This window comes from Rattus rattus, chromosome 1 (genome assembly GCF_011064425.1).
Source record: "Rattus rattus isolate New Zealand chromosome 1, Rrattus_CSIRO_v1, whole genome shotgun sequence".
In the NCBI taxonomy this organism is placed as follows: domain Eukaryota; kingdom Metazoa; phylum Chordata; class Mammalia; order Rodentia; family Muridae; genus Rattus; species Rattus rattus.
In genome coordinates, this window is record NC_046154.1 from 238,177,103 (window position 1) to 238,200,639 (window position 23,537).

Sequence of the window (23,537 nt, forward strand, 5' to 3'; positions counted from 1 at the left end):
AGGTGTAATTAAGAGAATCGTTAAAGAGTTAAAGTTCTAGGCTGGAACTTGAGAATAAAGGGAGAGTTGGTCCTGGAAAGAAGCAGGGGAGTTTCAGTTTCTGAAAAAATAGAAATACAAAAGGGAGACCAATTCAGAGAAGAGAACAGAGGGTAGAGAGACATCTCAGTTAACACCTTCCTTGTAGCATAAGACTATTAGAGAAGAGGCAGGTGGGGAGGGGGTTGGAGGTGAACCATCTTGGGTGGTTTTATATTCTCCCTTAGAAACTTAGGAATTGGAAGAATAGAGTGGGAGGTGGAAGGGTGCTGGAGAGGGAAGCCAAAAAGTAATATTCTTTCTCCACAAGAGGAAATCATAAATAAATAGTTCCCAAAGAACCCAATTTTCATGTGTGACTATAACAAACAGAAATGTTATTAAATCACATACGAGTAGGTAAGGTAGCACTTCCCCTTTGTAGCACTGTAGCCACTTTTGAAATAATGCCAAGTGGTCTTTGAAATATAACACTTCCCAGGACAAGTCAAGAAAACAGTAGAAATTAAGCAAAGGTAACAAGTAGCCGATTGGTCTTTACTGACAAGTGCCTATATAAATTACAAACTTTACCTCTCGTATTTCGTGGCCAGCTCCTCTGTATGACTGCAAGTCCTCCAAGATGCCTTCTGCATCTTTTAACACTACATTCACCTGATTATATATTTCCTTCTCAGACTCTGTAGGCTGGGCATCTAAATAGCATGAAAGCACAAGAAAATTTACAGTGGCATAAATATTTTAATACATGTATTAACTAAAAAAGCAATTAACAACCCGATTTCCAAGGGATGAGTTAGACTTTATTCAATATAAATTTTATACTTTTTAGAAGACACATTTAAACTAATTTCAAATTGATACAAACTATAAAGAAGCAAGAGAAAAGTAAATGTTATTTTTATTTTTTATACTGTCTACATTTTTAAAATGTTTAATTTAAAAATTATGGTGTTATATTGAACCAACCTGAGAATTCTAATTAAAATTTAGACTGGTAGTACTTATAGTTTTGGTTTTTTAGATAGTCTGACTACACAGCACAGACTGGCCTATAACATATTATGTACCCCAGGCTACCCTTAAACCTGTAAATCTTCTGCCTCGGTCTAAATGATGGGATTACAAAAAAGCCATTGTGTTTGATATGCTTAATAATCACATTCTTGTACTGCATGCCTCACGTCACTAAAGAAACAAATGAAGCGTTGCTATTTTATTTTAATGCAATAGAAATGAAGTCTAACTATTAAAGCATCTTTGTCATCTATACTGTTCATTTCAGTGTTAACAACTGAGGTTTGCTAGGGGCCACTTTAAAATGTCTGATCAACTGGGATCATATGAGGTTATGCGAGAGGATAATATGCTTAAGATCAAGCCTATGGCATTATCGCTGAGCTTCTCTATTGGTGTATATGAGGGCCAAGGTTCCTGTGCAGGAGTTCAAACCACAAAACTACTAGAGAACTCCTGGGCAGCTGAAGGAGTGGGTTGTTGACGTGGGGGAACTTTAAGCTACATGACCACTGCTGAAATTCTGAAATGATAAAGCAAAAACTGACTTTCTACATATCTAAGATGGAGAAGCAAGAAAACGAAGGAGTAATCACAATTATAAATATTATAATCAGGGGTTCAAACATACAAGCATCTTTACCACTAGTGATGTTAACTAGAAAACATATGTTAAAAGATGACAAAATCTGGGTTTCTCTCTACCAGACAAAAGGTAACAGAAATCTCATTTTTAATAACATGTTTCCTCTAAGGGTAATTCTTTTTAATATACTCCTTTCTATTTTGAGACAAAAAGAGTGGACTGCTCAAGCAAAGAGGTTTTCATAAGTCTAACTAGAGCATACTCAATACTACAAGTGAGATATTGAGTATGTAAAATAATGCCTTAAGGAAGGACTATGCTGGCAGGATTCCCTCCATGCTAACATGTTATTTTTTGGAGAAAGAGAGCTAGTCCAAATTTAAAAGATGAATTCAGGTATTTCTCAGCAGACTCGCTGTTTATCAATTAATATAAAACTGCCTGCTAGGCTTTATGTCTATTGGTCCCCTTACTTAGAAAATTTAAAAAGAAAATTTTATTTCATACATGAGAATAAATGTAAAAACACCTTAAATTCTATCTTTATTTTATGTTTGGAGTAAATAATGATTCAGCTCCCCCTATTATCTGCCAACTAGTCAATAATACACAACACGATTAAAATGAACAATTATAGTACCCAAGTTTAAATTTAACATACATATGACAGCACTACAGAAACAGTAAGAAAAGAGTGTGGAAAGCCAACTTAAAAATGTGTTTAGATATTTGTTCCCTTAATTACTCTTTAAAAATAAAAATATAACAATTAAAAGAGGAGCCAATAGATATATTAAAAGATGGTGTTCAAAGTTACAAACATTCTATTAAGAGCAAATACTGAATTATAGATAAATGTGTAGGTTTATAAATATCAGGATGTCATTTTAAAGCAGTACTGTTTCCATATATAGCCAGACCATACTTTCAAAGCAATAATTAGGCACACCACTTAAAAAAAAAAAAAAAAGCACACCCATCACTTTTATACTTACACCAGATGCAGCATAGAGAAATACTTTGTACATGCAAAAATGAAAATTCAGTTCTTTCTCATATGGATTGTGGAACTACAGACACAACATCAATAGACACATAGTTTGAAGTTATGAGATGGGATTTCATGACAAAGGACAGTATTTTATCTATCACATATCGAAGGCATCTGTATCATTTGAAGGCTAAAATATATATTTTTGGTGTGGTCACTAGGCTAGTGACATAAAAATGTGACACTGAGTTTACATACAAACGAAACATTATCCAGGAGATTTAAATAGACCTTGTAAGTAGTTAATAACTAGTAATGGTTTAATGAGTACCAAGAAATTTAAAATAAAGGAGAAGATTCAAGTTTCCCAAAGAGGGAAAACACCCAGCACCACACTGATCAAACACCTTTTAGACTGTCACAGGAAAGTCACACTTATAATTTTGAAAGCTGCTGAAGACTGCTGTAGAAATGAAGACAGACAGACAGAGCAGACAAGTAAGCACTGCTTTACTGAAAGCAAGTCATGCAAAGGGTAAAATACTAGGGAGGAAGAAAAGACTATAAAATAAAGCATTTCTTTTTTTTTTTAAAGGCATTTTCTATATAATGCAACCAAGACTTGTCACTTTGATTTTTCATAGCTTTACTTTTCCAAGGAAAACACACTACATAGCCTGTTAACAAAATGATACATCACTTGAATGTAAACAATGTATCCACTGAGGGAAGACATAGTCATTGCTCATCAGGCTTAAATGTATGTTTTATTAAATAGAAACTGAGACATGTTCCAATTGCTCTTATTATTTGAAGGCAAAATTAAATATTTTAGTCATATCATACCAATTTCCTACCAGGTAAAAGAATTCCCTAGAAAATTCTAGCAAAGAATCACTGAAAGTAATCACTAAAATAGGAGATAGGGGTTTTTTTTTTAATATGAAAGGAGAAATAAAAGGGATCAACATAAAAATTACAATTATGATAATATGAGCTTTCAGCTCCAACCTTATGATCATTTACTCATTAAGTACTTAAAGCCTATCTACCTAAGTTCCATCAAGTAAGGAACCAAAATGCATACTGTACCCCACTGGCACAGTACTTAAAATAAGCTCGGTACCTAGCAGACTTTTCATAGAATAAGGCAAAAGATATTGAAAATATGCAAGAGATTAACTGGAAAAAAATAACACTAGCCTTAAAAGTGCGTACTAATTTTATTTTTTAAAGAGGGAAGAACAGGTAACACAAAAGATTTGAGAAGAAGAAATGTATGACTTAATGGAAAGGCACTCTAGACAAGCAGCAAAAGGAGATTCTATTTCGTGCATATAAAAAAAATCTCTATTTTGACTTGTTACAATATACATAAATATAGTAGTTTAACAAATACTAATCTTCTAAGCTGAGAAGGGGCACAAAACCAAGTCCTTCTTCTGTTCTATGAACCAGCATTGTATTGTGTGTTGTGTGACATAAAAGTTGCTACAGACTTCCTAGAATAAGCTATTAGTTAACAATCTTAACATCAGGTAACTCTAAGGATTAGAAGCTATACAGTGCTGACATTTTGATGTGTTATTTTAAAAATATGCTGTCATTAGCATATCTGCTGCCAAATAGTATGGAACAATTCTGAACTTATTATCTTAATAGACCGTAAGAGGAATTCCTGTATTTAATGAATATGTTTTGCTGAGCACAGAATGGTATCTAACTTAAAACCACTGTGCAAGCTGCTGCTTCCTTCCACAGTAACCTTCCTCACTGAGCTGTAATTATTGCAACCTCCTCCAATACCCAATTTCAACTTCATCTTACTCAACTCTTACCTTCTGATCTATACCCTAAATGTGAATATGTAATTGAGATTCTGATTCTTCACTTCTCTCTATTCTACTAGACAGACTAAGGTTCCCATGGCAGCAGTGAAACAATAGCCTTTGCATATCTAGCCTACTGTTTGGTATACAAGAAGCGAGCTCTAAGTGTACATGGACTCAAGTGTAAACCTGTAAAGGGCGTATGGGTTAAGGAAATAATGACTTTGACACAGTTTTCATTTATATAATAAATTATTAAGTACCACAAAATTATGTTTAAAATGCATGGGATTATATAATTTGATATATTCTGATGCCCAAAAGCTAAATACAGAATGGCATCTGTCTTAACACCACTGTGCATGTTTCTTTCCAGTGTCCTCAGAGATTATATACAAAATTATGTTTGTGTAGTCCAACTCTGAAAGTTTGAGAAGCTGGGTCCAACCAATAAGGATGACTGGAATAATAGATCTAAATTACTTTGGTGACCTGAATATTATTCCACACCTAGAAAAATAGGATAGCTCTAACTACTTGAATCATATAATGTGGCTGTATTAAAACAGCAAAAAAGGCTTGGCAGATCTGGTACATAGTAGTTACCAGTTAAAGAGGAGTTATCTAATGGTCTTTATAGTAGCTTGATGGTAAAGTTCCCAAATTCAAAATTGGGTATTTCTTTAAAAAGAGGAAAAATATGTTTAAAAATGTATAAGATAAAATTAAGATTCTACAAATATCAGAAGCCAAAGAAAATGTACCTCAGCATCCTGAATTCTAAGTGAGGAACCAACTCTAGCCTGGTACACTAAGGCCTCTTTTACGGTATTAGCAAGTAGCAAAGCCAAAGTTCTATATTGGATGATAAAAGCAACAAATATCATTTAAAATGACTTGTGCTGGAGAGTTGACTCGGTGGTTAAGAGCACTAACTGCTCTTCTAAAGGACCCAATTCAATTCCCAGCATCCACATGGCAGCTCAGTGCTATCTGTAAACTTCAGTTCCAGGAGGAGCTGATGTCCTCTTCAATATATACCAGCACCACACACGTGTGCACAGAGGAAGGCAAAAAACACACTTCTTTTTAAATATTAGCGCTCCTTCAAAGTTTACTTTTATTAAAGGTTTATACACAGTTTTACACTATTGTTTTTGTTGTTGTGATTTGAACCTTTTCCTACCACTATAATAAGTATTAAAAATGTGAAGATAATGATACAAATGTCCCACCCCAGCCCTGCAACCCAAGATCTAGTAATCTTCTCAAGTTCTACATTTAAATTATGGTTCATACTTTAACAAAACAGAATGTTAGCTTTATAAAAAGATCAAGTGCCAAGTCTTGAACAAGATCTTGACTATATCAAAGCCAAGATTCTGCAAGTGTAAGACATTTGGGACAAAGAAAAGACAGAAGAGCAGAAAAATATAGAGGACCACGTTTCAAACAGAGCAAATAAACTAATACAGCTTTAATGTGAGTTGCCTCATCTGGAAGAACATTCTTTAAGTCAGCAGTCTGCTTAACATCCTCAAGCTGATTAAAATCCATGCTGAACATGCACTTAGAACAGCACCGTCCAATTGTTGAGAAGGGTCAAGAAAACTAATGTCCATCTGATGCACTTTCCCTAAAATCCCAACAATTTTAATGGTCTTGATTTTGGCCTTCCGTCTTTATTAGCCTATGCACAGTACCCAAACTGTAACAGATTTTTGTACAAATGTAATAGAAGTAGGAATATATCAGAGACTACAAAGTATTCTACAAAATGAAAATATGTATGTATGTACATATATGTGTGTGTGTGTATGTATGTATGTATGTATGTACATACGTATGCATCAATTATTACCCTGGCTTAAAGGATAAACTGTGGAAATGGGTGGGTCATAAAATAGAATGAACTATATAAAAACTAAATTGAACGTGAAAAACAAACAACTCTCTTTTCAAGATATTTGCTTTTCAAAATCAGAAAGTCTGAAATTTTAAGTACTTTTAAATCTGTTCATATATAACAAAACACACGACTTACAAACATCTCTTCACCCTTTCCTAACAATTTTCTAATTATCCATTAAAATAGCAACATTCACACTATAACATCAATTTAAAATCATTTTTCTCAATTTAACAATCAGACAAGCTGAAGCAATCTTGACAGCCAAAGCCAAAGCAGAGCATGCACAGAGCTCAATGGCACTTACCTGCCACTCGCAGAGCACAGTACAATAAGTCATGCAACACAGAACAGATACAAGGCAAATTACTTAAAGGTCTGTGAACCTATTATTTTTCTTTTTATTCAGAGTCAGAATAAAATGAATTTCTGAAATGTACAAAATCATTTTAATTTCTTAAATTATCTGTAAAAATTACATAATTTAGGTTCACACTTACCTTTTAATAGTATGCCCAAATTCCTGAGCTCTGAATAGCCTTCATGAACTGACCCAAGTTAAAAATACTTTATATCACATAAGGAAAATGAAACCTGGTCCATTTTTTCCCCTCAACTGTAATACAATTTTCCCTCAAATACTGCTTTTACTAGCAGATATAGAAGTAGGAGGTTTTTTTCCTTAATTTTTTTCATAAGTGTTTTCATTATTATAGGGCTTAAATAATAAAATAATTACCAATTAAGAGACACAATCTACTCGAAATTGAAAGAGATACTTTATTACTATAATTTTTTATAAGATGATTCAGTTCTAGAAGGCACCAGAAGTTTTAAATCAAACAATTCATAGCTCAGTCATGCAAAGCAGTTAAAAAGGTGGCAAAGTGGAAACATTCATTAGTGCAAGACAAACGCAGTCTACTGCAGGCAAGGAGAAATAGATATAAAATCATCTTCTCACTTTCAAAATCAAGGAAAAAATTTGGCCCCTGCTCAAGGTCTGTGCATGTCAAAACTTTAAGAAGATTCCCCATGTTAAGGTACCTGTCAAGACAAGAATGAGAAAGAGAAAATATCCCTTTATAAAAAGAACATCTGAAATTGACTTAAAGAAAAAATCGTAACAGGGAAAATGTTCATTAGGCCATGAATTCATCCTTCAGGTTACCCAGACTGTGCTCTGGCAGACAGCAAACCGGGTTCTCAAGGTGTTGATGTGTAGGACCTAGAGGTGAAATATGGTTTTTCCTGTACATAATGGTACAACTGTTGCTCTAATTCTTCTCAAAATTCTCCCAAGACAAGTTTCATTAATGGCCTTATAATGAAAAATTCTTTAAGTATTCCAATAGTGCTAGTATTCTGAAAAAAAAAACTTTGATCAAGAATTATTCACATGAAACTTTCTAAGTATAGCATTGAAACAATAATTTATTTAAGAGCCAAATATTAAGGTTTGGCCAAAGCTCACCTTCACATCTCATTTTAAAATGTAAAAATTACTTCCTTTTATGCCAATGAATAAAGCAGGTATTTCTCAGCAAATCTGATTTGTGAAATTTGTGGAGGCTATTTAAAGAATTCATTTTAGATATGCAGCACAGATTTCATTTCTTAAAGCAAATTACTATAGGATGATGAGTGAACAGACTTTGGCATAGTCACTAAAGCATACTATTAGAATATTCATCATAAGGCTAGTTGCTTCATGGACTAATGAAAGGACACCACTGGCTACAGACTCAACATGATTTTAGCAAATGAGAAACTAAAGAATTATACATATGATGGTGATGTTTGCCTACAATTAAGGGAAAAAAAATCATGCAACCTTTGTTTGATTCCCCATGTTTAATTAACAAATATTCTGGCTGGCCTTCACTGTGGTGTGAGTATAATTAATCTTCCACCTTTACCATTATGCACCAGCTGTGAAGGGCTAAGGAGACTTACTTTCAAAGTCCAAGAAAAAATGTGCTGCATTGTGGTCTATGTCCCTGGTTAGCACCTTAATGAGATTACCCATGCCAGCAAACCTAAAAATAAAAATGGCAACATCATTTAGTTCCAGTAAAAGGCTGAGGTAGAGGCCTGGGGTTCAGCAAGGCTGGTTTGCTCAGAGATGCCAACAGGTGCAGGTTCACATGGTTCTCACATTGGTAACTTGGAACAACAAAGGTTCACTCAGCTGAGTTTATAGCTCCTGTCCCCCTGGTTTTACATATTAAAAGTTATATAAGCAAGATGGGGAAAAGATATTTTTACATATAAGTTCCAATAATTACACTTGATTAAAAGCTAAGCTAATGTTCTTTTTAAAGACTTCTGAGGTACATATTCTAAACTTAAATTAATAGCAGTGTTTTTCAAATATGTAAATATCCAGACCATTATTTTTAAATTAATGAAGGTTTTGTCCTTCAAATTGAATCAAATCCTATTAGATACACAAAGAAGACAATATTTAAACCACTTTTAACTATCAGACTGAAGGTTATCAATAAATTGACCATTTAAGAAAAGTACTATACAAATCACAATATTTTTCTCCTCTAAGTGTCACTGTCATCTCTTAATTGAGTGTTTAATTGTATGCATGTCATGTGACTGAAAAGTTAGCCCAGCAAACACCACATACAAAACCAGCTACTTGTCCAACTTAGTAAATTCGCAGACAAAAAACAATGAAAAAACACTAGCCTACATCTTGCCCAAGGATTTGCCATGGCTCTGTGAAGGAAAAAGGTGGTGTTGAAACCAGGATCAAACCTAGAAGCTAGAATAAACAGAGACCTCAAACAAAGATACTGTTAGAACCGCTCAAAACCCCCTTCCCCTCCAACTACAATATTCCTTTTCCTCTGCTAAACTGCACAGACAATATTTACATGACACAAAAATTGAAACTAGTATTTCCACCATGGAAAAGAAGATACCTTATTGCTTACTCCCATTCTGAAACCCTGAACAGAACTAGAACTTTAGTGCCTGTCCTGACTCCTGTCTATTCTCAACACTGGCTTGTGTCCCTGTCAGCTTCCCATGGAGGATACAAGTATACAGTGTTTATTGCAGATTTTTATTAAAGACCAAAGTCAGTAAAACAAAAATATTTTGCATAAAATGTTGAACTATACTAAGTACTAAATTGGTTCTATTTCTTTCAAATAATATTCCTTCCAAATCACCCCCTCCTTTTCTTTAGTAGTGTATACATATGTACATATGTGTGTATTTGTGGAGGCCGAAGATTAGTGTCAAGCATTTTCTCTTAACAGTTTTCCAAACTGGTTTTTGTTGTTTGTTTGTTTGAGACAGGGAACCCACTGAAACCAGAGCTTATGATTCAGCAAGGCTGGCTGGTCACTGAACTCCAGGGACCTACATATCTCTTCTTCCTCAGTGCACAAATAACAGGTGCACACTTTTATAACCAGCTTTTATGTGAATGTAGGGAGTCAAACTCACCCTTAAAGGCAAGCATTTTACCAACAGAACTATATCCTCGCTCTACCTTTTAACCTATACTATTTTTATCACACTGAACATCATGTTCAATAGAATGTTCAACATTCTGTTTTGTACAATGTTTCATGAAAGTGGATTCAGTGAGTTAGAAGAAAACATCTAATAGTTCACTGTAATTACACTTTTTACAATGTATAAGATAATTACAGTGAACTATTATTAGATGAGGTTCACCATAACCTTGGCTACCAGGAATTAACTATGTAGACTGAGATAGCCTTATACCAAGATTTCACACCCAAAGAAAAGTTAATCATTTTCCTTCAATCATCAAATCCAAATTACCTCAAACTGGTCAGGAGGAAGAGCAAAGGGGAGTAAAGTGGCTCTATTCCTTTTTGACACAAAATAGTAGTGGTAGTTTGAATGAGAATGTCCCCAGCAGGTTTAGATATTTGAATACATGTTCTGCAGTTGGCAGTGCTGTTTGGATAGGCTTAAGAGGTATCCTCTTACAAGAGAAAGTATGTCACTGAGGGTAGGCTGTGAGGTCTGAAAGCCACAAAACATTCCCAGTTTGCTTTCTCTGCCTTTTACTTTCAGTCCAAGATGTGAACCGTCAGCATCTTGCTCCAGTTTGTGCTAACATGCTTCCCCTGCCATGATGAACTCTTAACCCTCTAGAACCACAAGCCCAAATGAACCCCTCATAAGCTGCCTTGGCCTTAATGTTTATCACAGCATCAGGGAGGTAACTAATACAAAGGCCTCCAACTTATCAATAGATTTCAAAGCTCTAAGTAGAATAAGGCCCATTTCTAGCCCATTTGTGTCAAGAACGTTACCTGACGGCATTTTCAGAGCAGTCTTCCTGACACATCACCATCATAGGACAGGAGGGAGAAAGAAGGGAGCAATATGTACACCATGCCACCTTCAGGGAAAACGTTGGAGCTAGCTAAGTTTGTTTTCCCATGTCTCCTTCTACAAATCTGCTGGTTTCCAGCGATCACACCTTAATGTGGGCCTACACTCCTCAACACTGCAATATACCTGGTCTTGACTTCCTCATTCCACAGTGAGATAATGTAGGATTTCTTGTCTTTTACCCCCCCCCCAAATGCTTACTTTGAAAATGACTGCTTATCTGGTATAGCTCAATCTTGGCACCACTGGCTAGGTAATTCTTTTGTTACTGAGGGCTACCTCACACAGTGGCATATTTAACAGCATTCTGGGCCTCAACCCATTAGAAATCAGTAAAACTGAGCATGCCCATAAAACCACAATGTGGTAATCAAAAAATGTCCCACAAATGTCCCCTTAGGGCAAAATTATCTCTGGGAGAAAACGACAACTGTTGCCCAATGTCTATATTCAATGACAGCTAAGGGTGTCTCCAAGGAGTGACAAGTGTTTCTCAGGAGGCACAAGTACTCGTGGTTGACAGCTGCAGCTTTCAAATACATGACCATAACATGCTCTGAATAGCTACCCCAAAGGGTGACTCCATAAATGAAAAAAAATTCTCCTCAGACCTCCCACCATTCTCCCATGCAAGAAATTACCTTAGTCCATCATTCACATGCAAAATGCAGATGTTCCCAGCCTATAGCCTATTATTGAAGGGATGGAGCCAGTGGACCCCAGGAGCTTGCTGACCTAACAGGGCTTCCATGATTCGTGTGAGAGACTGTGAAGACTAAGGAGAGGGATAATGGAAAATACTCACTATCTCCCTGACTCCCCATGTACATAAGTATTCATACCTAGCACCAATACCCGAATATATACACTTTGTGATGTCGCAAATCTTAATATTGGATTAAGTGTCCTTAGCTCAATTTTCTAGTCCTTCTTTCCATGTACGGCTATGCTTTAAGGTGAGAACTTCTAAAATGAGGCAAAGAAGTCCATGTCCACTTGCTTTACTAGTAACCTCAAGGTCCTCTCTTTGCACCTATTCCTAAGCCAAGTCTCCTTCCAAACACTGGCTCTGCATAGCTCAGAACCTCCTGTCTGCTCCACTACAACAAAGCACCATGTTTCCAATCTTCTTTACAACTCAGCTGTTAAGTATAAATAATACTGTCTGCCATCAGTCTTCCCCATTTTTTCAACTCCCAATCTTCTAATCCATTCCTATCTGCCTCTTAACATCTATCATTACAGTGAAGCTTTCCCCATCAAGGCCACTGAAACTCGATTCTTGAGAAAATTTAAAAGGCAATTCTCATATTTCAACCTCCAAAGTATTTGACTAGGTTTATACTCATGATTTTTTTAAAGATTTATTTATTGAATGTATAAGTGCTCAATCTGCATGTACACCCCATGTGCCAGAAGAGGGCGGGCACCAGATCCCATTACAGATGGTTGTGAGCCACCATGTGGTTGATGGGAATTGAACTCAGGATCTCTGGAAAAGAGCAGCCAGTGCTTTTAACCTCCGAGCCATTGCTCCAGTCCCATGCTTTCATATTATACATTCCCCCAAGCTTCCTTCCTAGTTTATGGTTTTTCTTTCTGTGTATTCTCCCATTAGGATACATGTGCCATTCGGATACACTTATTTATTTAGCCTATCTTAAAATAAAACAAAATGTATTATTATTCTCTTTCCTTCTCTAGCTCTCACATTACTCCCTTGTTTCTCCTTTGCAGGAAAATTCCTTAAAAGCAGTTTTCTGTGCTCATCAGCTTTACTTCCTCACCAATTTCCATTCTGTTAAACCTAATCCACCAAACTCTGTGCCAACTCCACATTACTAAACTGTTGTGACAAAGCCACCAAATAACCGCTATGCTGCAGTTTTCAAGTCCCATCTTACTTATCACCGTCAGAAACAGCTAATATACTGACATTATCAATACACTTTTTGCACTAGCTTAACAGATGTACAGCTTACTGCTTACTGCTCCACCATCCTGGCCCTTGACAGCACTGCTTCTTGCTAAGATTATTTCAATGACCCTACGTGGTCACCCTATTTCTACCCTTTTTGTCCCTGACAATCTCTTATTGTAAGACAAACCACAGCTCACAACAAAGTACTAAGTGTTCGCTATAGTAGATAATACTCACCATGATTTATTAAAGGTACAAGCCAAGATCAAAATATTTTAATTTCAGTATGGTAAAAATAATTAAAATTGAGAAAGCTGACTTTTTGTTTCATGTGTCTCATAATGTGTAGCTCATGTAAAGTGAGTTTATTTGTAAAACTGCACCCTTGCACTGCTTCAGATACATGAGTGACATCTTTCCTATGGTGATATCTAGTGGATACACTTTCAATTTTTATTTTAACTCAACTTTAAAATGAAGAACCTTAATTCAACTATAAAATTTACTTATAAAGCTATGAAACCGTATAAGAGATATAAGAAATTGGACTAGAGAGATGGATCAGTGGTTAAGAGCACTGACTGCTCTTCCAGAGGCCCTGAGTTCAAATCCCAGCAACCACATCGTGACTCACAACCATCTGTAACGAGATCTGATGCCCTCTTCTAGTGTGTCTGAGGACAGCTACAGTGCAGCTTAAAAAATAAGAAAGAGGGGTTGGGGATTTAGTTCAGTGGTAGAGCGCTTGCCTAGCAAGAGCAAGGCCCTGGGTTCAGTCCCCAGCTCCGGAAAAAAAGAAAGAGAGAAAGAGAGAAAGAGAGAAAGAGAGAAAGAGAGAGAGAGAGAGAGAGAGAGAGAGAGAGAGAGAGAGAGAGAGAGAGAGAGAGAAATATAAGAAATCGAAAGATCAATATATGGAAGTAGAAGTGAACCACAACCATGGTACTATATCAGACTTTCAGAGCATCTGAGCTTAACTAGAATGGCCCTCAGTCATCACAGCTAACAGAGAGAATGCAGACAAGCAATATAAGAGTATTCAGATTGCTGTGAGGGAAATGCTCATATTATTCTTTAAAAATATCATTAAACAACTATAGTTTTCCAAATTCACTTTCTTTTCATAAATATCTATCTATCTATCTATCTATCTATCTATCTATCTATCTATCTATCTATCTATCTATCTATCTATCATGTACACAGTGTTCTGTCTGCATTTATGCCTGCATGCTAGAACAGGGCCCACCATGTGGTTGCTGGGAACTGAATTCAGGACCTCTGGAAGAGTTCTCAATCTCTGAGCCATCTTTCCACCCCAAAATTCACTTTCTTAAACTTAACACTTTTTAAAATTCATAAATGAAATAATTACATAATTATACTTCAGTTCAAGAACTTAAAACATGGCCAATTATTACTATTCATGTCATGAATATTCAATATTAATAGCAGTCTTATTTTAATACCAAAATATCATCCTTAATGTTTTTGAAGTAGCATTTTACCTGGAATTATGGCTTTCTTTGTATGTTATGTTCCAAGATAAATATATGCCAATAGTTTTTATGATTCATCCGAAACGCAGCCTTTTACAATGACTTTATTCTAGTATGTATTCCAAAGTTGTGCTGTACTGACATAAGGGAAGGAACAACAGGAGTGCTGCTGACGAAGTATAAAGGCGTCTGGCCACTTGGAGAGAGTTTGGTGCTCAGTACAAAGTACATGTGCTATGTGCATCCAAACAATTACAATCCAGGACACATAAACTAACGCTAGCTACAAACTCCTTAAATGAGAAACAACACAGAGTATGGGAATTAAGCCAGGAAACTCCATGTGATGACATTAAAAGACATATTACATATAGTACCTATTTGGAGGGGAATAACCAAAACACTGGGTAACTCCAAGGTTCCATTAATGTTCTAGTTCAATTATTGGTATACTCAAGGAATTCTCTTATTTTTTAGATTACGCAAATAAGGTATATGTTTCTTTTGTATTTACTAATAAGTAAAAGCATTTAAAAATGTGGTTTGTCACTACAGAGCACATGAGTTTCAATCAAATATGCCTAACCCTCCCTACTCCTAATACATATGCTACAAATCATAGATGACTTATTTTATTTGATTTAGCAATACATAAAGGCTCAAATGGTTCTATATGTATTATATATTATCTGGTACTGCTGATAGTTAATGAAAATCTAAAATTGAGGGATTCAGAGACAAATGGAGATACCAGACTGACAGTGTGAAATGAGCAAAGGAAACCATGAACAAAGAGGAGTATCTAATCCAGTCTCAGTACGGTTGGTTGAGACTACCCAAGAGAACTGAGTCTTAATTCTTTAAGCTGAGAAATAACTGGAAATACACACACACAAAAATATATGCCTTCTTTCTGTGTTTACACAACCTATATAAGACACTTCTACACAGCCCAGTAGTTTCTGCTAGTTATGCCAATGGAAGGCTCTGGAAAGTAATGAGAAGGCAGAAGGAAAACAGAAGTAACCAGACAGGACAGGTTAGCAGTTGCTAAATAGTGGGAACAGGGTGATGGCAGCATCCTGTCTTTAATTTCCCTTTTTCTGTAGATGGAGTCAATAATGAAGACTGACCCTACAGCTTTGGGTGTGCTAGACAAAAACCCTACCACTGACTTATCATAACCTCAGTGCTCTTGTTATTTTCAGAGAAAGGGTCTCACTAATTTATCCAGGCTAGTCTTGAATTTGTGATTCTCCTGCCTCAGCTTCCTGAATAGTAGCTGAAATTATAGGGCTATCTTGGCTTTCTTTCCTTTTCACTGCTCTATTTCATCTTGTCTGTCTTTGGTTGTTCCAGTCTTTCTAATATCTTTGAATACAATATAATGTATAATAATTATAATGTATAATATTCAATGATTATATTATTGTATACAGGGGTTGGGGATTTAGCTCAGTGGTAGAGCGCTTGCCTAGCAAGCGCAAGGCCCTGGGTTCGGTCCCCAGCTCTGAAAAAAAGAAAAAAAAAAACAAAAAAAAACCCCAAATATTATTGTATACAATAATTATTATATAATTATATAGTTCTCTGTATCATATTCTGTTCTAAAAAAAATTCCCAGGCTGATGTTTTCTTAACTCAATGCTAACTGGTCTACCACTATTTTATTTCCTGAGTTTTTCTAAAGTCACCCCCACCCCCACCCCCGGAGCTGAGGACTGAACCCAGGGCCTTGCGCTTGCTAGGCAGGCGCTCTACCACTGAGCTAAATCCCCAACCCCTTCCTGAGTCTTTCTAAATAAGAAGTTCTGTAATAATAGTTTTTGATGCCTATATAATAGGCAACTGCTTCCTCATTTAGTCCCTAACATTTCTCAACTTTGCTCATGTGTTGTTTATAGTAACAGCTCAATTTGTCACCTTTTCTTTGTACTCAGTGCTAAGTAGTAACTCTTCAGAATTAGTCTTTAATTCTGTGTGGTTATCAAATTCTACAAAAATCATCAGGTGGGTTGGGGAGATATCAGTCACTAAAGTGGTTGCCAAACAAGCATGAGGGCCTCAGTTTGAACCTGTAGTTCTCTGAATAGGAATGGCTCCTATAGACTCATATATTTGAATGATTACAGAGTAGCATTAGCAGGTGTGGCCTTGCTAGAGAAAGTGTGTCACGAGGGGTGGTTTTGAGATTTCAAAATGCTCAACCCAGGTGCAGTGTCTCTCTTCCTGCTGCCTGTTGATCCAGATGCAGAACTCTCAACTACATTATCCAGCATCATATTTGGCTGCATGCTTTCATGCCTCAACAATGACAAACAATGGAAACTTCTAAATGTAAGCAAGCCCCAATTAAATGCTTTTTTTTTTTAAGAGTTGCTTTGGTCTGGTATCTCTTTACAGCAACAGGACATTGGCCAAGTCAGGTCCCAGAACTCACGTACAAAAGCTGGGCACAAAAGAAACAGGTAGATCTGTGGGACTAACATAGTACAGCCTACCTACCAAATGTGTGCCTATTCTAAGATTCGGAGTGGATGACATCTGAAGAGCACCATCTGTGGTTGAACTCTGGCCTTTGTGTACTCATATGAACATGTACCAGCACATACTGATTAACAGGCACCCCTTTGATTCCCACTCCTACAGAATCCTAAAGAGATGTTTATTTACATTTACTATATACTTTATTTGGGCAGAACTATGTTACTTTACAATATCACCTACACTGTCACTAATCTAAGAATACAGTAATTTATTTGAGTTCCTTTTCTATTGCTAAACCATTTTTGAATTCTCTAGGATCAAACCATTTCTGAAGTGTCTATGGTTAGATTCTCTTAGATCTCTGGATCTTTATATACTTTTAGATTCAGTTCATATTTTTGGTTCTTTGTTCTAATCTGTTTACTGAGACAGGGTCTCACTAGATCGCCTAACCTGGCTTCTAACTCAGGATCCTCTTCCCTTAGACTCCTACATTATCATGCACGGCTCTCAATTTGGCTTCCTAGCATTCTGCTTTAGATTATAAGTAAGATTGGTCTGCAATTTCTCTCTATACTTGAATGGCATTTTTACCAGAGCTATTTTATACATAAGCTCTTTGTATCCTTTAGAGTGGTTTATAAACTACAAAACGTGTTAGTTCCTCAATGACAACGAAGTTAGCCAAAACTGTAGGAAGTATTCATCTTTTTCATGTTTCAAACTATTCTATAGCAGACATACTCTCAACTAATTCAACAAATGTTTATTGAATTCATGAACTTTTTGATCAAAAAACTTATTTACCAAAAATGCAAATACATAAATGAGGATTACCCCATTAAGCAGTATAAATTTACCTGTGTTACCTATGAAATTATAACTCAAATACAAGCTCCACAAAGATTACGTACGGCAACCAAGAGCAAGGCTGGATAGCATGTGTTTATTGCTAAGATACTAAACTGGCAGAGACTGAAAGACTTTTCCATAAAGCTCTTTCCTATCACCCAAACTCATCATCTTCAATAGTGGTTCGCATGTTTGTAAACATTACAGCAAAGGCCCAAAATAAGTAACACCAACATTATGAATAATAACATTCTTTTTAGTTTTTGCATGGAGAATAGGGGCTATAGAAACATTACTGTCCACTCCACACTAACATTCCCTGCCACTCCCTTGGACTTCTTAGGAATAAAAGAGGGAGGAGCTCAGAAATCTGCCAACATTTCCCAAGTAGGAATAAAAGTCCAGTGAAACAGTGATCTTTAAATTGTTTCCACTTTCCTCTTCTACTCATAATTTCTATTAAGAGAGTATTCTACTAAGTCATGTGTCCCTTATTTTCTATTTGGATCCAGGGCTAAAACCTTAAGTTCATATCCCTGTAAGGACTAAGACACATCAAGTGGTTTTTACATTTGGTTACCAATAATCATGAAAATCTTACACCAGAGAATGGGAGTCTCAATTACAGCCATTTTTATCATAGTTTGAATTTCCCCTATAACATCCAAGTAGGTATCCAGTCACTATTTAAATGTTCTTTGTAGACCTAAATTTTAGATTTCAGCCAATTTTTAGGGGGGGGGGAAGAAATTAACTAGTCACTGAATATACAATATGACAGAAATCCGGGCCTCACAAGTATGAAATCTGTATACTAGGCTGAAATCACTCCTGTGTTAATTTTTCTTCATTTGTTCTAATTCTAAGTGGCCATCAATAACCAAATCTTTAAAAACAGCCTTCTAACTATTTAATAGAACTTGAGATATCTTCAATTACATGAAAAGGAAGCTGAAAGATTGTTACCCCCATTAGATTATTACACTATACTCACACAGGTAAAATGTATTTATCCTAACTAGTAATTATGAGGGTTGGCGTCTAACGAGCAAAACTTGTATGTTTAGGAGACACTTAACATAAGGAGTTTCTTTAGCACTGAAGACTAAAGGAACAATGGAAGTGGACCTTTCCATGGGGTTTTAGTTATTAATTGTCTTATCCAGTGTCATACTACTAAACAATGGTGTAATGGGTAAAATTGAGAAAAATCTCACATTTCTGAAATTACTAGTACTAAAATTTGTAAATTTGTAAAATTTGGCATAAAGATGTTTTGCAAAAATAATTATTAGAGGATACAGGTGCTTAAAACGTTTTTAAATAGTACTTAGTGGTCTTTCCTGGGTCTGGCATAATGAAGCAAGTTAGCACAGGAAAATTGGTTTCCATATTCTTATGCTTAAAGCTTAAAAACCATTCTCCTAAATATATCTCTTCCAGGCTCATAATCAAACAAAATACAAAATCAAAAACTCCACATATTTTTCTCTGCTTGGTAATTTTTAAAATTTGTACTTATGTTGGTTTGAATATGCTTGGCCAAGGGAGTGGAACTATTAGGAGGTGTGGCCTTGTTGGAGTAGGTGTGGCCTTGTTGAAGGAATGTCACTGTAGGGGCAGGCTTTGTGACCCTCCTCACAGCTGCCTGAAAGACAGTAGTCTCCTGTTTGCCTTCAAAACAAGACGTAACACTCTCGGCTCCTCTAGCACCATGCCTGCCTGGATTCTGCCATGCTTCCTACCTTGATGATAACGGACTCAGCCTGTAAGCCAGCCCCGATTAAGTGTTGTCCTTTGTATTAGTGTCCTTGGTTATGGTGTCTCTTCACAGTAATGGAAACCCTAACTAAGAGGGTACTTAAATAATCTTCCTCTATACTTATGAATCATTTCTCTTACAATGCTAACTGGACTCTGGCAGTGGCCATCATTACAAGGTTATGTTGTCAAGTAGGTGGTAATTACAAATAAATTCATTGTTTTTTTCATTATACCAGTTTAAAAAATACTGTCTTACTTCATTTGAAGAGTACAAACAAACTCCCTGGGTAAATTTCATTTTATTTGAGATAGGATTCACTATGTAGCCCAAGTAAGCCTCAAATTCCAAGGCATTTAAAGTAACGATGTAAATTTTGGTGTTTTTATTTTTTTTAAAGGCAAATTTATAGACAAACATTTAAAAAGTATTTTCTTAATGACATAGAATTTTAAATCGTTTAAAACCACTATAAGACCAAATGTATTATGCATATAGCATATGAATTTAACGATGTCATTGAGTATTACAGCTTTTAAAGTTGTAATAACACACACATATATCTTAATACATCTTATATAGCATGTAAGTTAGACATACTTATAAAGACAAAGTCCAACTCATTTATTGCTTTAATATTCCTACCATATGTCCAAAGTTGCTGGGAGGGATAAAAGACAAAAATACATAAATAAAAGAGGACAGAAGCATGCATACCAAATAAAGGGTGAAATGCTGGGGAAAACTCAACTCCTCAATCTTGTGAAAGGAACCTGAGAACTAGAGAAATTCAGTGATTTAGGCCAAACCAGCAACTGGTGGAACAGTAGTGTTTCCTTTAAGAAACCTTGAACTGCAGTTTGTAAGAACATCTCTAAATGGAGTACTGAGGCCAGGTCACACTTACAGAAAGAACTCATCACCATAACACAAGCAGCCCCTTCAAAATCAATGTTGGTGGTGCTTTTGCAATCAACCAAACCGCCATTAGATCTCCATTCCCTGAACCTGCAAATGCCTATCAAGTGCTCTTTTCTAAAACATATTGTTTCTGTTGTTATTAACCTGCAAATAGAATTGCCTTCAAAGCCTTTTCACAAACTTCTAATCTATACTAATAGGATATGTCAAAGGAATGGCCATATACCCCCTCTCTTTAGGAAGACAAGGTCTCTCTATCTGTAACTTAGGCTAGCCATAAACTTGCAATGCTCCTCTTTTGTCTCAGCCTCCAGAATGCTGGGTTTACAGTCTTTACAACCATACCAGGCATCTCTTCTTTTTTAAGATCAGTTATATAGGACCAGGAAAACTACACTCACTGAAGGAGGATGAGAAAGGAGAATGTGGTTTCTCATTGTTCTGGAATCCAGAGAGTGCAATATCTATGAAACTGAACAGGAAACATTTTACCAAGTTCTACATGAAAAATAAACAAGTCTTTTAATGAAGATTATAGTCCACAAGTTATAGCAAAAGTAGTTTCCATGAACTTGTTACTAATTAAAATTACAAATATTTTCATTACAATTATATGCATTCAATAGTTAACAGTAGTTAGCAGTTATTCTAAAGCAGTGGTTCTCAACCTTCCTAATGCTGTAACCCTTGAATTTACTTCCTCCTATTGTAGTGACTCCAATCATAAAATTATTTTCATTGTTACTTCATAACTGTAATTTTGCTGTTACGTATCAACTGTAAATATGTGTTTTTCAATGGATTTAGGCAACCCTGTGAAAGGGGTCACACGCAACCCGTAGGTTGAAAACTGCTGTTCTAAAGCTTATACTCTGGAGAAAGGACAGACAGATTAGCCTACCATCAATCTACATATTTGTGACAGTATTTCAATTTAGCTGGGTTCCTAACACAATCATGAGTGGTTAAGAACCAGTCCTGTCGGTCAGAGGTCAGAGGCTTGTAGAGATTACCAAAGATGCCTTTAATATGCCAACCTGGTGACAGAGATGGGGAAAATAATGACAATTCTGAGAGGTCATCATGAGGACTGTCATATCCACTCTATAAATGTTTTCCTTTCTAACTTAGAAGAGGACAAAATTTTAAGATAAAATATTTATCTTAAATATTGTAAATATTAAACATTTAAATATTAGAGATTTTAAAATACTTTAAATTCTTAAGATAAAAATAAGATTTTTTACAACAGATTTTTAACTTGAAAACCACAAAGTACATCTATAAAACTAGAATTTTTAAAATATCTATAAATTTTTGAAAATAAAATATTGGCAAAATAATCAAAGGACTACAAATATTTATGTACTCAAGACCCTTTAATGCCAAATGTTTGCTTAGTATTCATTACTTCTAAGGTTTGCTATTTAATATGTATGGGTACCTGCACATATGTATGTTTGAGTGTGTACCTGGAGGTCAGAGGACACCTTGTCAAATCTAGTCCCCTGCTTCTCCCATTTAGGTTCTGGAACTCCGACTCAGCTTCAGACTCAGGGCAAGTGCTTTCACCTCCTGTGCCAGCTCACTGAAACCTTCAGACATTTTCCTTAAAGGACTAAAACTAGTAACAAGATAGAATTCTTCTTTAAGATAATGTATAAAAATATCTATCTTATTCCCAATGGATAGATAACCAATTGTCACCCTCTCACTTTTTATACTATTAAACTTATATCTTGAAGTTTTATTGATCAATTCTACTGGTTATAGAGAAAAAAACAGAGAAAGGAATCCAAAAGAAGACATATACCTCTCCTATTTGAAGAGCTGTCTGCAAAAGTTCTAAGATAGAAATTATACATTATCTAAATATACTTTTAGTAAGTTTTCTATTGACTTCAGTATATAAAAAGATCTTTTCCCTAAATGACATTTTCTTAATAATAATGCAGGTTTATATTTCACTTGTGTCTCAACAATCATTACCCCCAAAGACATATTTACCTTCAGCCAGTGCTGGTGATTCTGTCCTCGTCCTTCTATCTGTTTAAAGAAAAGAAAGGGAAGAGTCTAAAACATCATTATACTTTCAATAAGTCATTACAACTGTAAGTACCCAAGTTCCTCGGTACCACATATAGAGCCCAGCATAGTGGTTTATGACTTATCATCCCCGAATCAGGAGAAAGGAACAAGATTCCTCCTACCTCACTGGCCTGCCAGCCTACCCAAACTGCTTCAGGTTCAGTTAACAGTTAAAGACAGACACACAGCACACAGCACACAGCACACAGCACACAGCACACAGCACACAGCACACAGCACACAGCACACAGCACACACACACACACACACACACCCCACTCTCATTCATATTCATTCATTCATTCATTCTCTCTCTCTCTCTCTCCCCCCTCCCTCCCTCCCTCCCTCCCTCCCTCTCCCTAGCACCACCCCCTCCCTCTGGTGAAGAGTGATTGAGAAAAATACCTAACTTTGATTTCTAGCCTCTACACACGCACACATACAATCACCTACACAAAAAAAGTACATGTATTACATATACACGCCACACCATACATTCATGAACTGTTGCAACACGTCTATTTTCTTAGATGAATCCAACCACTGTATATGAAGGGCCGACTATATGAACATAAATAAACAATCCAACAGTAAGGGTTTAGCACTCAAGACATTCAGTATTCCAAGAACATAACTCAATTCTCATCAGAGTATGCAAAAAGTTAACAAGAGAGAGACCATTGGAAATTTCTCTGTATCTTTATCACAGGGGCCAAAGGGACCTATTTGTACTTCTTACCATAGTTGAAGCTCACCTGGGTGAGAAAGTCTTCAATGCCAGTCTTATTTGAGGTGTTAAAACACACATTCCAAGCTAACAGCGCATCATTTGCTACTGGCAGATTTGGCAAAACCAAAGTAAGCCATAAGGTGCTTTCAAGTAGGCTTTACCACTTCAAAATGACTGTATTATACTTTTGCAACTAAGAACACCTGTAAGATAACCATTGTAACTGCTTAGTTCATGTATAAAATTATCTGACTAATATAGCTGCTGACTTTTGTGTGAAAATTTCTTTCCCTGATAGTTTGTTTTATAACTTGGGAGCCCTGGATTTAATAAACACAATTTCCATGTAGTATTGCTGGATAGTAGCATCTTGAAGACATGTGGCATTGTGTTCCCAGATGGCAAATGATATTATGCTTAACATTGTCCCCTACATGCTGATATGTCTGATTTTTTTTAAAATGAGTCAACAGATGGAAGCAAAAATAACAAAGAAAGTCCATTCATC

At 36.0% G+C, this 23,537-nt stretch overlaps 1 protein-coding gene across 7 annotated transcripts in view; it reads right to left on the reverse strand.

Moving 5' to 3' along the window:
* Positions 1-23,537, reverse strand: part of Cyrib (CYFIP related Rac1 interactor B) — a 126,813-nt gene that overhangs the window by 19,060 nt on the left and 84,216 nt on the right. For 2 of the 7 annotated variants that reach the window (XM_032916024.1, XM_032916017.1), the window contains 4 exons: positions 22,219-22,257; positions 8,328-8,410; positions 7,336-7,418; positions 613-734 (listed from right to left, as the gene is read on the reverse strand). In XM_032916024.1, coding sequence (XP_032771915.1) covers positions 613-734; positions 7,336-7,408 — 195 coding nt within the window. In that variant the 5' untranslated portion in view covers positions 7,409-7,418; positions 8,328-8,410; positions 22,219-22,257. The remainder of the gene's footprint in view (positions 1-612; positions 735-7,335; positions 7,419-8,327; positions 8,411-22,218; positions 22,258-23,537) is intronic. The other 5 variants (XM_032916032.1, XM_032916039.1, XM_032916001.1 and 2 more) reach the window with 3 other exon arrangements.